Below are 14722 nucleotides of genomic sequence, written 5' to 3'. Positions count from 1 at the left end.
CACTTTTTGCAAATAATATTTCCGTGTTGTGTTAAATGCTTCGTACTGAGTAATAGATGTGATTTATGGAGAAGGAAGGGGTGGATGTGGGAGATTCTGTGATTAATCAGTGAATCCAGTCTTCTGGCATCTCTCACTGCCCCTCTTGTGTGATGTAAGATCAGACCTACTCTGCATTGAAAAGTCAAGACACACACACACAGACTCTCATACACACACCTACAAATGCTGCTGGAAGCAAGGGGGGGAAGGCTGGCTTGTTGTTAACTGAAGAATTTCCATTGACATCTTTGAAATTACTAGACTCAAGACTTGCTTGCTGACTTACTGAATGTACAGTGAGGCAACCAGGAGCTTTAGAGACTGCAACAATGTCTGAATTTCTTCTAGCCTTAGTAACAATATCAGGATTATTCCCTATTGCTAAGGTGCTGGTGGCTGGTGCTGATGGAGGTAAGGAGAGCCTGCATTTCCTTGAGATAACTTGGAAACTTATCCTTAAAAGCTTCAGAGGGAAGATGTTCTGCTGCATGGAGCTCTATTGTATTTCTCATTCTTTTGTATTTGTGATTGTATCTTGTTGGAATGATTGGGTTTATAGCCAAAGTACAGAAGAGTCTCTGTATAACTGGTGTGCAGGGGGGGGGATTTAGCATGTATTTCAATCTGGATTAAGTATGGATGTTTTTTGGAATGAAATGGCAATGTCTGCAGTGGGTTCTCTCAAAGGCTAGAAAGGAGTCTACAGCTGAATTATCAGAACAATAATATTTTCCTTCCTTGTTTATAAATATTATTGTTGTGTTATTGTTTTTGATATTATTATTGTTTTATTATTATTAGCCTAGTGTTGAGCTGCTTTTTTTGTCAGTTGATTCCTGCTATCATTGCCTTTCACATGTAGATGGTGGTAAATGCATGGGAAGGGGGAAGAAAAGGTGTCTTTTATAAGCAGCTTACAGACAAATGCTTTGTACTTAAGACACTACTACCCAACAATGGGTCATAAACTTCTTGTCACTGTATGCAGAAGGCTGATCACTGTAAAGCTTTATAATAAATGGTCCATCTTCAGATCTGCATGTTGTACCAGCTTCATTAACCACTGGAGTGCTGGGGCTGCTGGTAAAAGCAATGCCAAGGGCTGTGCACCCTCTTCTGTGCTTTTAAGGGTTAATGCTAAATGTGCCTAGCACTGGGGTATTTCTATGCTGTTTTTTTAAGATTTGTAACTTTTTGTGTCAGCATTGTAATGAAGGTAGTTGCAGAGGTCTAAGTGAAAACATCCATGGATCTGTAAAATCTACTATAATGTGGGTATTTTATGGTGTTGGAAGTTGCTGTTACGTTGTATCAAGATATCATTGTGATTTACACAGGTTACACGCATGAGGTTTTTTAAGGGCATCTTGTTTGCCCAAAGCAAAAAAAAAAGGCATATTTAATATAATGATACAAGCATGTCTAATGTGCTCATTAATGGCATATGCTACACCTTATGTTAAGGCATAAGGGATGTTATGTGATTGTTGAAGTGGAATGACCGTCTGATTTTTAATGTATCCTGTATCAGACATTCTTCATAATGCAAAAATTATTGTAGGGACGTAGGTAACTCTGCATCAGAACTATGATATATATATATATATATATATATATATATATATGTGTGTGTGTGTGTGTGTGTGTAGATATATATAGAGAGAGCGAGAGACAGAGAGAGAGAGAGAGACAGAGAGAGAGAATCTATATAATAAATTACACTAAATACCAATGTTGTATGATGCAACTCACTAAATAGTTATGGAAAATGTATAGAATGTTCTCACAAACAGATATTTAGATATCGTAACAAACTTTTCTTTTGATGACCTTATAATCTCTCATATATCGTACTTAGCTAATAAAGTGTTATCTTTCATCTGCTTGATAAGTGTGTGGTTAATGCACCGTGGGTTGTCCATTCTATGTCGGAGCTGCAGATGATGGTTTTTCAATGTAATTGTACAAGACATGACAATATACCCAAGCATAAGAGAGATGTATTGGAAAATGCTATACAATACTGAGCACGGGGGCACTGTTCGAAAATGGGTTGTTCGGTTTGATTTCTTTGAGGACATTTTTGGAAGACAGAAGAGGACCTTTATAATAAAGTTTTACATTGTCATGGTTGGTGTTTTATGGAACCACAATGACTTTAACTCTCCTTCCTGGGTACCATATGGCGTTATGGAATAACTTGGCTCGAAATACATTCTTGGTCCAAAAGTACCAAAGATTTGTTACCAAGGCGATCAGCAGAAATACTTTGTAGAGCATTCCATCTTTTAAGGGAAACTGGAACATTTCCACTATATCTACAGAAATCTAATTTAGTTTCAACTGATTTTTGTAAAGTCCAACTAATTAGTTATTGACTATATTTTCCTTCTTACCATTGTGTTATGCTTTTTTTCTATGAATTCCCATGTGCTTCAATTTATTGTTAATTTAGCTAGATCCGCAGAAAGTTTTAGACATCATTTATCTGATGGCAAGTCCTGAGCTTTGTGCCATTTCACCTACAAAGGAAATTAAAAGACAGCGTTCCTCTGAGATTCATGTATGCCATCGTCAACACAGGTGCTGAGGTTCTCCCTGAGTTAATATAATTGAGATATGTGCTGAAATGTGTGTGTTCCTCTTTAATAACTAGAGATGGCATAAGATTAACGAGTCCTTTGGTAACATATGACACGTTGAAAAATATGTTCCTGAGAGTTGCTGTTTTTATTCTTGGGTTGTGATCTCTACATCTCAATTAGTTTACGTTTGAATGGCCTTAGCATCTTAATACTTCAATATTCAGTACCGGTAATACCAGCGCTGCATTATAATCATCAATGGTGTTACCATGGTGCACACACACACAAAAAAAGGTTATTGTCTATGGACGTGACAAGTTAAAGCACTACCAGGCACATTACTGCTGCACCGATCTGATATTAACCTCTAGAGTGCCAAAGCATATCAAAACACATCACACTGTACCCATGAAAGGGTTAAATTAAAAGAAATATTGGGTAATATTATGGTTTTTAGAGCAAAGTAGTTGTGTGGCAGATGAATGGTTTTAATGTCATTTTGGAAAATTGATTCTTGCAAGAAAATATCAGCAATGCGTTGGTTAATGAAAGCAAAACACTTGGCTTAGAGTGGCTGGATCCAAGGAGGCTCATGTTCTCTGTGTGTTTTATTGCCGTGGATTCTCTCATTTTATATATTGCATATCCAGATTATGTTTTCTGATATATTTTAAAGCGTTTGAATAAATGAGTTTTCATATTTGAGATTCTAGCCATCTAATTGCATGCTCAGCAGCTCCATCTAGCATTAACGTACAGCTGTTGGATCTCCGCTCTTAAAGAAGGTATCTCAAATCAATAACGCTGGAGATTATACCTACGACCTGTTCTGGCAGCAATTCCAGTATTGGAGGAATGGGGGCGCTAGCTTAATATTCTGCCAAGACTCCGATAGAAAAATATGTTTTTCTAGGACATATGAGGACATATCCAGTAGAATAAATAATAGCATCGATTAATGCTCCCGATCCACTTGCAAGCAATTAATACCGTGATCATAATTGTTTTAATGGATTCTCATTTCATTTCTTTGCTAAATAGAAAGTTTGCAGCAAACCTGAAGGTTAGGATTCACTGGGAGCGGAGATAAGTGCTTCACAGTATATATACTATCAGTGAAAAAAAGACCAGGACATTGTATTCCATTCTATATGTCGCTGGGCTATGAAGCCCAACTACAAATGTTTATGCACAAAGGCCAAACTAGCCCAATGACATAAGACCCCATGTACCTGCTCCGGTCTAGCCAGCACAATTCTCCGTCCTCCTGTCTATTCACCGTACCCCTAATCAATAATATATTAATAATATTCATATTGTTTCAATACAATGGAATCTGAGTTTTTAAGTGTTCTTTTCCTACTTGTAGCAAGTGTTATACCCTTCTAGGGTGGGATTCCTTTACACGCAAAGTCTCAATGTTGCTACTGGCTGAACTGTTTTAGGTTTGTTTGGGTGGTGGTGGGGGGGTTAAATTTTTAAGGATTTTAGTAGCAGATACCATCTCATCATGGTTGTCTATAGTTTCATTAAGCTTGGATGTCCCAAGAGATTCTTGGTATACTTGATACTTTTTTTTTCTAGTTTTATTCCATCTATTTTTTCCCCTTTATTTTAAGGGTGGTAGATAAATGTAACAGACTCCCCATAGAAGTGGTAGAGGGTAATACAGTGGGGGGTATTAAACATGTATGGGATAGGCATATGGCACATTTGCCTCGGAGCTTACGGTCTAAGTTCTGTGCCTACAACATATGGTTCCGTTTGTCACCTCTCCGATTTCTGGGGTTTTTTGGAACCAGCCTTATATACTGCTCCAAATATAAGATAATATATTCTTTCCTTATTTTTGTGAGTCTCTTGCACTCTCAAACACTCCGAGGTTAAGAGGCCATTGAGCAAAACATGAGGAAAATATTCCCCGAGATATTTTAAAGTAATTGAACTATTGAAGACAAGCGGCCGGGTAAATTGGCGTTTCCCCAGGAGCATGTTAGAGTCACATTGAGATTTTATCTTTTGCTCCCTGGTGTATCGTGAACTAGTTGGAGGGAACGTTCGCTACATATATCTGTTATCGCTCGTTCTTTGTATCACACAATCAGCAGTGTTTACCTAGACTGGCTGAGCTCAAGTCAAATAGACAATGCTTAAACTGGTTTATATAGTAAATATAGCAACGAGGTGCGGTATGTAATTATCCGTTCAGCTGAAGATATATGGGAAAGTGGGTCTAGATTGCAATAACCACATCCAAGAAACCCTCAGGGTTTTATTTTGCATTTAAAGATGACAGCTTGCCGATGGCAGCTACATGTGTTGAGTAAATAGGAGTTGCTTGCATTGTCATAATAATAATAATAGTACAATAGACACCACACTTGTGTCCTGATGGCAAGGCTGGACTGACGATGGCTGAGGGGCCTTGGCACTTTAAGGTCAACGGCCGTCTGAGGACATAAGTGTGGCTGACGGCTGTATGTGCGTGGCTGTGCGCTATGATTTTATGGTCACACATTGTGGAGACCTTGTGAGACTCAGGGTCGAACCCTGGGAGCTCCCAGATATGGCCACTGTGCCACATGGCCAGTTGATGGCCTAGCACTTGGCTTGAAGTGGGATCCAGAGAAAGCCAAGTTTAAACACCCATCTTTTGTTAACTCCTTGTGTGTTTCCATAAAGACATTCAAAAGAACCAGAGTGAGCCCCAGGGTGAACTCATAGGTGCTACATTTGGCTTGTTCACCTCTAACACTACATACAGGGCGAGAAATGTCATGATACCACCCAAATGGGATATCCATGTGAATTTAGCAATGGAAGCTACCCGGAGTTCTCCCTTTATGGGGGGCAGTGGCTTTACAATGGATGTGGCTAGCCATGTGTGGGGCAGGGCTAGTTGCACACAGGGAGGCAGGGAGTAGGACGAGGAAGTGGGTAGGTAATGGGCATGGCCAAATGCCACTACTCTCCCCAGAGAAAGAGGAAAGTGACCCACGAGACCCGAGTAAGAAATCCTTCACCCAGAGACTCCGGGGGGGTTATGATGATGTCATTCTGCCATAATGGGCCAAGACAAAATGTTGATATTGATTCAGCACTGGAGCTTTTCTATTACATGGAAGAATTTCCTATAAACACTCGTTCTTTGGATTATTATTATTTTATTTTTTCTGGAGACATTTTATGCAAACATTGAATGTTTTGATTGCATGAGATTTACAACGTGAGTTATAGAGAGTGCGTTATACACAGGGGGCATTTTGATGCTAAAATGCTCGCCGTGTCATGAAAAGGCTACAGGCTACGAGTTTATATATAAAGAATTTTGAATGTACAACGAGGGTCTGTTTTACTTCGGTACATATTTAACTCTTTATGGAGAGGCCAAGACTCCATTTTCTTGTATCTAGACTGCCCCACAAAAAAACACAACTGTTGGGAGATATGTGGCAGTTGTATTCTAGGACTAATTGGTAACTTATTCTTATATCACATCACCTTTTACAATTAAAACTGAAATAGCCAGAAGCATACGAATTGACATATCTGACCTTAGAAAGACATTATGGCACTTGATCCGAGAGTTCTCAGAGATCTTCATCTCTTTCAAATACTATACGGGAACATGTTGTATAACATTTAGCTTTAATTACGTCTGCAAATTATACTAATTCTTATAATTGAGTAGAGTGTTTTCATTCTCAACAAACACTTATTCAGGTAAAAGCACAAAGTTAATATTAGTGCTAATGAGAACATTGATATTTTGGGAAGTAACCTATTCTTCATATGGTCCTCTGCAGAACAATCATAGAGTTGGTTAATGGGGTTCCATTTTGGCATAGTTGACTACAGTCTCAAATGGGTTTGTACAGTCCCAACATGTTCTTGTTGCCGGGTGGCTCAGACGGTGTCCCATTTCTCTGGACTGCTAGCAACCGCACATTCCCAAAACAGTGGTAGATAAGTGGAAAAGCTTCCCAGAAGAATTGGTAGAGGTTTGAGTGTTTGTATGAGGGGGAAATGGCCAGACTACATGGGGCGAAATGGGTCTTATCTGTTGTCAAGCTGGATGTTCTACGTTCCTGTATTTCCAATATCCAAATTGGGCACTGTACATGCAAGAAGTGGTAGGAGAACATCAAGCTTCCTAGATAGATATGAGACTTCTGTTTTTGTTTTATAAATAAACTATTATTTTTAAATAATTTCTGAGTCCACTCTTAAGACTCCGTGAGAGCAAAAAAAAGAAAAGGTTACGTTGAGTTGGTTTTTTTTGTGAAAGAGAGAAATGTACTATGAGGAATATCTCATATATTACACTGTTTTATCTATTGAAGACCCACATGGGTCACACAAATAGTCAGTAAATTGTCGCTAAATTGAACCATCTCTCTTGTTCGTAACGTCAAAAGATAAATTAGCGGAGGATGCGTTTTGCAATCGTTTGCCATGTCCTTGCGAGATTGCGGGCCAAGTTCGTGGAAGTTTAAAATGGAACTCAAAGAAATTAATCAGAAATGATCAAATTAATTTTATTAAGATCATTTACAACTGCGAGTCTCTTTCCAGCTAGGCTGGTCAGAATTCTATCTGGAACTCTGAAGTTGAAAGGTTAATGACTAATCTACTGAGCTAGGCAGTTTCTTTCATTTTTCATTTGCAATTATCTCCACTTGTTTTAAAACCTAAGCTCACTTCCAAAACATGCTGTTCCAGTGTATTACATCTGTCAGTTCAAAGTCCGTAATTATAAATGGAAAGTTATGACATTGTCACGAGTATTGACGTATGCAAATTATTTACTGGCCCCTCGCTGGCCTTGCGAAGGAAACAGATCCCCATTCTACAGATCCAGAGTCGGCGTACAGCCCGTCATTATTGACAATCACAGCCAGGGTTGAGGTTAAGCAGAATAGATTGTTAATTTTGAGAGCCGGCAATTCCATTTTAAGGATATTTTAATATATTGATTTGCTTTGTTGGAGTCATTTACTGACAACCATCCAGAATCCTCTTCTGCGGCTGCAATGTATGGATGGGACTTCAGTTCTTGACGTTGGACCTAATAGGTTTCGGCTTAAAAACGCAACCGAGTCTTATTTAATTCTACAAAGTTGTAACATGCGCATTTGCACAGATAGAATTATATCGGGGTTTGCGATGAAGAATATCTTGAAGTTGAAGCCACTCTGCCCATTAATTCAACAATCAAATATTAAATATTGGTTTTTCTGAACTACGCTGGGCTGTGTGTGTTTCTGTCCTCACCACAAAAAAATCTCCCAAATGTAGAAGTCATTCCGATCTATGCCCATGGAGGATTTAATTGTATTCATGGTTATGAGTTATCCTGACTACTGCCCAATACCTCTGGATTTTATGACCAAGCCACATATACCTGTCAGTCAGGCTGGGATTGGCCATCTGGCATGCCAGGTAGATGCCCAGTGGGCCACTGGTCATTGGCACCTTATATTCACCCGATCTGCTGCTCCAGCTTAGTATAAAACCACAGCATGCGGCCACGTGTATCCGGCCGTAGGCTCAGATCAGTGAAGCATCCTAATTTTTTAATTTTGCCAACATTTAAAATAACAATCATATGGAATTAAAAATTTATAGATAAAAACATAAAGACTAAAACATTGACATTGACACCATTTGTCGGCAACTTTCTTAATAAAATTGCTCATTAATTGGTTTTCCTTAGATCAATTTTTCCTTAACTACAAACCAATAGATTTTTCAAACAAAACCAATATGAATTTAAAGAGGATACAATGTATACTGACCTTTGACTGCAGTCAATGGCTTCAGGCAATACATTGAATGTATTGACACGCACATATAGATATATATCTATCTATATCTATCTACATATATATATATATAGAGAGAGAGAGAGAGAGAGACAGAGAGAGAGAGATACATTAGGTAGATAGATAGATAGATAGATAGATAGATAGATAGATAGATAGATAGATAGATAGATAGTAAAAATAAAAGATATTTTGATAACATGGTAATTAATTATGTGTAGTTTGTACTCCAGTCAAAAATAAATAAAAAATACACATAATTGCATTGAAATAAAATGTACTTTCATTTTACAGTCACTTTTTCTGTTCATTCTTCCATTGAGATATAAGTGCCTTATGGATACTATTCATACGTCTATAAGAAGACCTGGGAGAATATAGGGATTTTCAATCTTCTGTTTGTTTTATCTTAGTAAATCTCCCCTAAGACTTTTCTCAAGTGAGAGGCTAAGTTCAAAGTCAGCTTTACCCTACGGGGAGATTTGTAGGTATATGGGATCTTTGTCTCAACTGCAAAGCAAACTGTTGCAGAACCTTAACCCATCCCCAGGAAATCTTTACACTCTCCATACCAACATTAAAGCCCCTTCACTTCATATTTTAAGGACACCTATTTTTATAACCATTTGTGGAAACGATCCAGGTTTGACCCGGAGTCTTCAGGTGAAGCCGTTTTTATGGGTCTCTGGGTCAGTTTTTTCTTTCTCCAAGCAGAGGCGTGTGATGTGGCCACACCTACTCTCCACCCATGTTCCACCTACTCCCTGCCCACTTTCTACTGTTCCCTACCTAATTTGATCCCATGAAAGGGTCTCTGGGGCTATCCCTGCCCCTATGCACATTGTTTCCAACCCCATGCGGGGTAATACCCCCTCTAATGCAAAGGAAGTGCTCCGGGTAGCCTATGCTGGGATGTTTCCAAGTTTGACAATAGCTACTAACAAATGTTTGCCGTCAGGACTGTCTCTCGCTTTTCAGTGTTCTCCACCCATTACCCAGGCAAAACTTCCAGGCCGAGGCATTATCTCAGAGCAGGACTGTCCAAGTAAAATTGTGACTGTTGACATCAAAGCAAAGCTTGAGGGCCCTGTAGACACACCACCGTGCATTACATTTTCATTTCAAAGTATGCCAACATTGTGGATTGAATATCGCAATGAAAGCAACTGTTACATTACACGGATGTTAAAGTTTTATTTGCCTTGCTGTTTCTTTTGTCTACAGAACAAAACCTTATAGCAAGAATAATAATTTAATGCTGTGGATTTTAATTGAAGGTGGCCTTAGATTTTCCAGCCTACGCCGCCAGAGGGATGTTGTCTCTTTAAAGTAGGCTTTTGCATCTCCCTGTTTCTAATTCTGATTATTTGCCGTCTGTAGCAAGGCGCTTACGTTGAGCAGCGGAAAGAAGGTTGTGAAATCCAGCAAACGCTGCAAATCTCTCAAGTAGAATGTTGACTTTCTCACGGAATTTGCTCTGATGGTGATAGGAACAAGGTTTGCTCTTGTTAAAAGCTGAAGGTTCTTTTCTAACAATAAAAAAATGGCCTTGATAAAAGTGATGCAGTGTCTATGTGTCCGACATAATTGTTTCCATTAAAATATGTAATTGTTAAAAAAAAATCTACAAGGTTATAAAAAAAAAAGAAAAATAATGTGTTCCTCATCTGTGCGTTCAAAAAGCAATCATTTACTTCCTAGAAGGAATCTCAGTTGGACTCTCCAAGCAGAGCTTTAAAGACAGAATGCTTAAAAATACATTCTTAAAACCTGAAAAAATAATAAAAAAAATAAAACACTTGTCTTTTAGTAGAAGCTGTAGCTCCACAGTAGCAGCTTCTCACTTTATCCATGGTCCCATTTTTGTGCCATTGATTGGCTACTTGAAGGAGCCAATCAGTGGCAGGGAAGTGATCTCATTGAAATGAACGTCATTGTTTACCGTGCATGCACGCTCGCCAAGCAAGGGTTGCAGTATGTTATTCATAAAAAATGCCCCTGAATCTTCAATGTTCCATTTCAATTTGCACCAGAAAAGGCAATTTTGGAGTTATTGTTTCTTTTTTGCAGTTTACCTTTTCACTTTATTAATTGGATTCCTATGAAGATATATTTTTTTTATTTTTTTTTTACTGGAGCATCAAAAACAGACCTGCTGTATCTTCATAAAAACAATAAAAAAAAAACGTAGGCTTTACCAGAATGAAATTTGTACATAATTAAAAGTTTGTATTAAAATACCAAATAATACATCTCATTTTCAGATATATTGGAGTTTTCATTAGACGAATTATTACTTTTTTGTGCATCTAGTACAATTAAGCGTAATAATCTAAAAAAAAATGTCCACTTTCAAAATCCAGAAGATACAACGATATTTATTCATTAAAAAAAGAGAAACATATTTGTTCTATTTACAACATTAAATTATGAAGGCTGGCTTAATAGCCGCACACCTCTTATCTTAAATGTGTTTTTGTTCCGCTAAGTAAGTCATAAAAATCCCTGCATGACATTCAATTACTGCCTCACCATTTCGTGAAGAACTGTATAACAAATATGTTGATTAAGTGCAAAAAAAGTAGTAGCAATCTTATAAACGTGAAAATCTTTTTAATAAACAAATTAAAAAACGATATTCGGTAAATGCCGTTGAAGGTGGATATATTGAAAATTAGGATGTTCTATTAAATGATTATATTCACAGAGAATTATTATGTCCGCGGATAGTGTAGGCATTTCTAAAATAAAAAAAAGTTAAATGTGTTTTTTTTTTTTGGTCCATTTAGAAGAATGTTTTTTACCCTCGGTTCATTATTGTAATAGGACACCGTATTGACCAATCCTGGGCCGTAATGAGACAGATTATCTAATCAATTTTCTGTCCTGTTATATTAGTTCTCAACCCGCCCAATGTCTTCTGAGCCAATCAAAAAAGCAATAAGTAACACGGCAACAGAGAAGAGATAACTTAATGGAGATGATTAATAACGGAGACAGGAAGTTAAGATGGCCGCGTCGTGGTACACACACACAAGATGTCTAGTCAGCATATAAATACTTCCTACCAGACTTGTACGTGTCGAGTAAAATTGATTTAGACAAATTTTTCCATTTCTGACAATAAATTTAGTTTTTTAACCCTTCGGTTCAGGCAAAATTTGAAGGGTTTCCCCCCCCCCAAAATGAAATTTGGTGCAAACTCTCTCCCCAAACTGAACAAACAAGGAATAACGTAATATACGGAGGTTGTTTTGTACTTTTTCATTTGTCTCGTTGAGGGTCCCTCTTTTTTTTTCGGAGATTCGTACAAAAGCACGAATTAGTCAAAGTTCATTAAATGAAATTTGTACAAACAAGTCTACTACCTAAATCCCTTTTTCTGCAACGTGAAATTGCAAGTAAAACAGAAACAAAAGCTTCAGGCGGTGACCAATATTTTTTTTAATCAAAGTGGCCCAGAGGGTAGTTGCCAATATGCCCTCCTCTGATTTTGTGTATCGAACTGTAAATTAGATATTGAGGGCTGCATTCGATGCCGGACAGGAATCTATCACAAGAAATTGAGCAGAAATCTTTGTATAGAGTGCAAAGGAGAAAAATATAAGATTAAAAGATAGAAGCATTTTGGCCCAGATGTGTTAACTGTGACAAAATAACAGTTTTTGTCTGAATTTTTGCATTTGTTATTCAATTTTTTGTGATTGATTTATCTCTCACTATAAATTCCCTGGATAAGGTAAAAGGGGCAGATCTCCTTTCATACAGGTGTTTCCATTAACCGTCTCAAATTAACCCCTTAATGACAAAGCCTGTACATGTCCGGGCTCAAAATGCGTTGTTTTCAATGGGTTTAAGGACCGCCCATTGTCCTTAAGGGGTTAATGAGTTAATGAAAAGTTTACATTGTATATAACTGGACAGTATAGAATATTAGAATCAATTATCACTCTTCCCTAGTCCACTAGAATATCCTATTTTATTGTTACTGCTTGTTCTAATGTTAAGAATTTGTTAATTCTACCTAAAAATTGTATTATTATAAAGCATGAGTAAATATATCTAAATTATCCTCATATTAATTATTTTGCTTAACATTTGATCTGTATAAACACAGATGTTTCCTACTGACTTTCAAGCGTTCTAAAATGTTGTGTTCCTTCAACATCATTACGTTTGGCTGGGGAGCATGTAATTAATATACCGACTCAAACATCTGTGTTCGTTTTAACACAGATCAGTAATTAGGGACAATTCATTAGAATTAAACGAGAGCTGCTTCTGAAATATTTCTATGGGACATTTATCTTTTTGGGAGTATATTCATAGTTTGCGTGATGTCACAAAACAACCATAGTCTAGATTTTGGGTGATAGAAGACGGTTAAAGCGTAAAATGTGTCAGGTGATATGAAAAAAGAAGAAATTGGGACATATTTTGAGTATAGTAGTAAAAAGGGTATGGATATCGGTGATGTATTTTGGCTGGGCGTGTATTTTGGATAGTCGAACCCAGTGCTGCCCCTAGTGCCCACCTTTCTGCTTAGCACCAGTATATGATGTCATTTCTTGGTGGTCCAACTTGACCAGTTACAAGGGAGATCTTGGATCACCAGAGTGGCCCACTAAGCAAGTTGTGCTCCTAGGAGCCTGATCGCCCAATAGGAAGATCGGTCCCCAGTTTTGCGTCAGAGGGGCTGCCACCCCCCCCGAGCAGCCATCCTAGGCTTAGTTGGGCTAGACCGAGATACACCACTGACTAAGGATACACAGTCTCCATACCCATTTTTCTACCATGATCCATTCCGTGTACATCATCCTCTTACTATAAAAGTTCTATTACCTAAAACATTTAATTAATATTTTTGTATGTATCTAGTTTAAGTGTTGAAATATATATTGTTTTTTTGCCAAAACTGCCATTTTTTAACCCTACATCCCTGATAAAATGAAGTGACATCGACTCTATTTCTTAGCTCTCATTTTTGACACTACAGATACACTTATTAACTTACACATTCAATAAGTGGTCTTCATAATGGGCAGCGCATATTTCCATACAATAAATATTTTAAAAAGACACCAATTTAGGACATAGAACATTTGTACATTATATCATACAGCGTTTGAGGTGCTTTTAATATTAGACGATAGACTATATATAGAGACCTATAACACATTTTAAATGTTCACTGTAGACATTTCATTGCTTGAAAGTTCATAAAAAAGATGCCAGTCTATGACATCACTCCCAGAAGCACAATCTCCAATATATTGAAGATCATAATAAAAATTCCTCTATGAGACCAATAACTCCAAGGACATTTGGCATTTTAGAGTTCATGGAAAAGTGTTGAACTAAACTTGTACTATTATACTCATATAATATTTCACTTGTCTCAAATGGATTGGAAAAATACTTAGATTAAACATGAATCCCAAATTACCTGATTATCCTCTAGATAAAAATCAATGTCACTGAGAATAATGCTGAATTTGTCTAACTTATATTTCTTTCTTTGAAGTTAAATGGTTAAGCCAGTTGTTTGTGCATCATTTGCTTCAAAAGTGAGATGGACCTTTGTTCTAGTTCTACCCATCTGTGCTGCTTCAACTCTCATATAAGGCAGCACATTTTAATCATATGCCACCTACATGAACTAACTATTTTGCCAAAGTCTTGCCTATTTTTTGCCAAATTTACCTTCTATATATATTTTAGACCTCTTTAATCAAACCAAAATGGAAGCTTGTCCCCACAGTCCACTCAACACCGACATGCAAAAAATCTTCTTATCTGACAGGCGCACCGGAGTCAGGGACAGAAGACCTGCTCCACATTGACGTTAGATCCACTTTTGGAAGAGGAAGGTGGTACAAAAGAATGGCTCTCTGGGGGTGGCTCAAGTGTACCCATAACCTTACCCCTCTCTCCCATGCAGGTTACACTGGTGTAGAGCCACCGCCAGATTATCCACTAAGGTAACAGGGACTGTTAAACTCTGGACAATAATGCCTAATGGAAAATCACCATTTCTGGGAACATCCAGGTGCCAGCTATCTGGAACAAAAATGGCGGAGCTTCCAGAGCTTCCTCCAACCAGGGAAGTGGATGTCACCGGAAGGCTACAGGAAGTTTTCTTTGGGCAAAATAATGGAGCTTCCAGACACACCCTCTCCCCAGATCCTCCAATAATTATCTGTTAATATAAGATTTCTTTTTTAACTTCCAGTATTAAGCCTAGACCATATTGATTAGGTAGATATTAGG

The 14722-nt window shown here is 37.7% G+C and overlaps 1 protein-coding gene across 1 annotated transcript in view; it reads left to right on the top strand.

Moving 5' to 3' along the window:
• The first annotated feature begins 201 nt into the window (after positions 1-201).
• The window catches only part of LRP1B (LDL receptor related protein 1B), a 557319-nt gene continuing 542798 nt past the window's right edge, over positions 202-14722 (top strand). The window contains exon 1 of the mRNA XM_053471115.1: positions 202-453. Coding sequence (XP_053327090.1) covers positions 372-453 — 82 coding nt within the window. The 5' untranslated portion in view covers positions 202-371. The remainder of the gene's footprint in view (positions 454-14722) is intronic.

Source organism: Spea bombifrons, chromosome 7 (genome assembly GCF_027358695.1).
Source record: "Spea bombifrons isolate aSpeBom1 chromosome 7, aSpeBom1.2.pri, whole genome shotgun sequence".
In the NCBI taxonomy this organism is placed as follows: Eukaryota; Metazoa; Chordata; class Amphibia; order Anura; family Pelobatidae; genus Spea; species Spea bombifrons.
The sequence above is the reverse complement of the archived record's forward strand: the minus strand, read 5'-3'. Positions and strand labels throughout refer to the sequence as shown.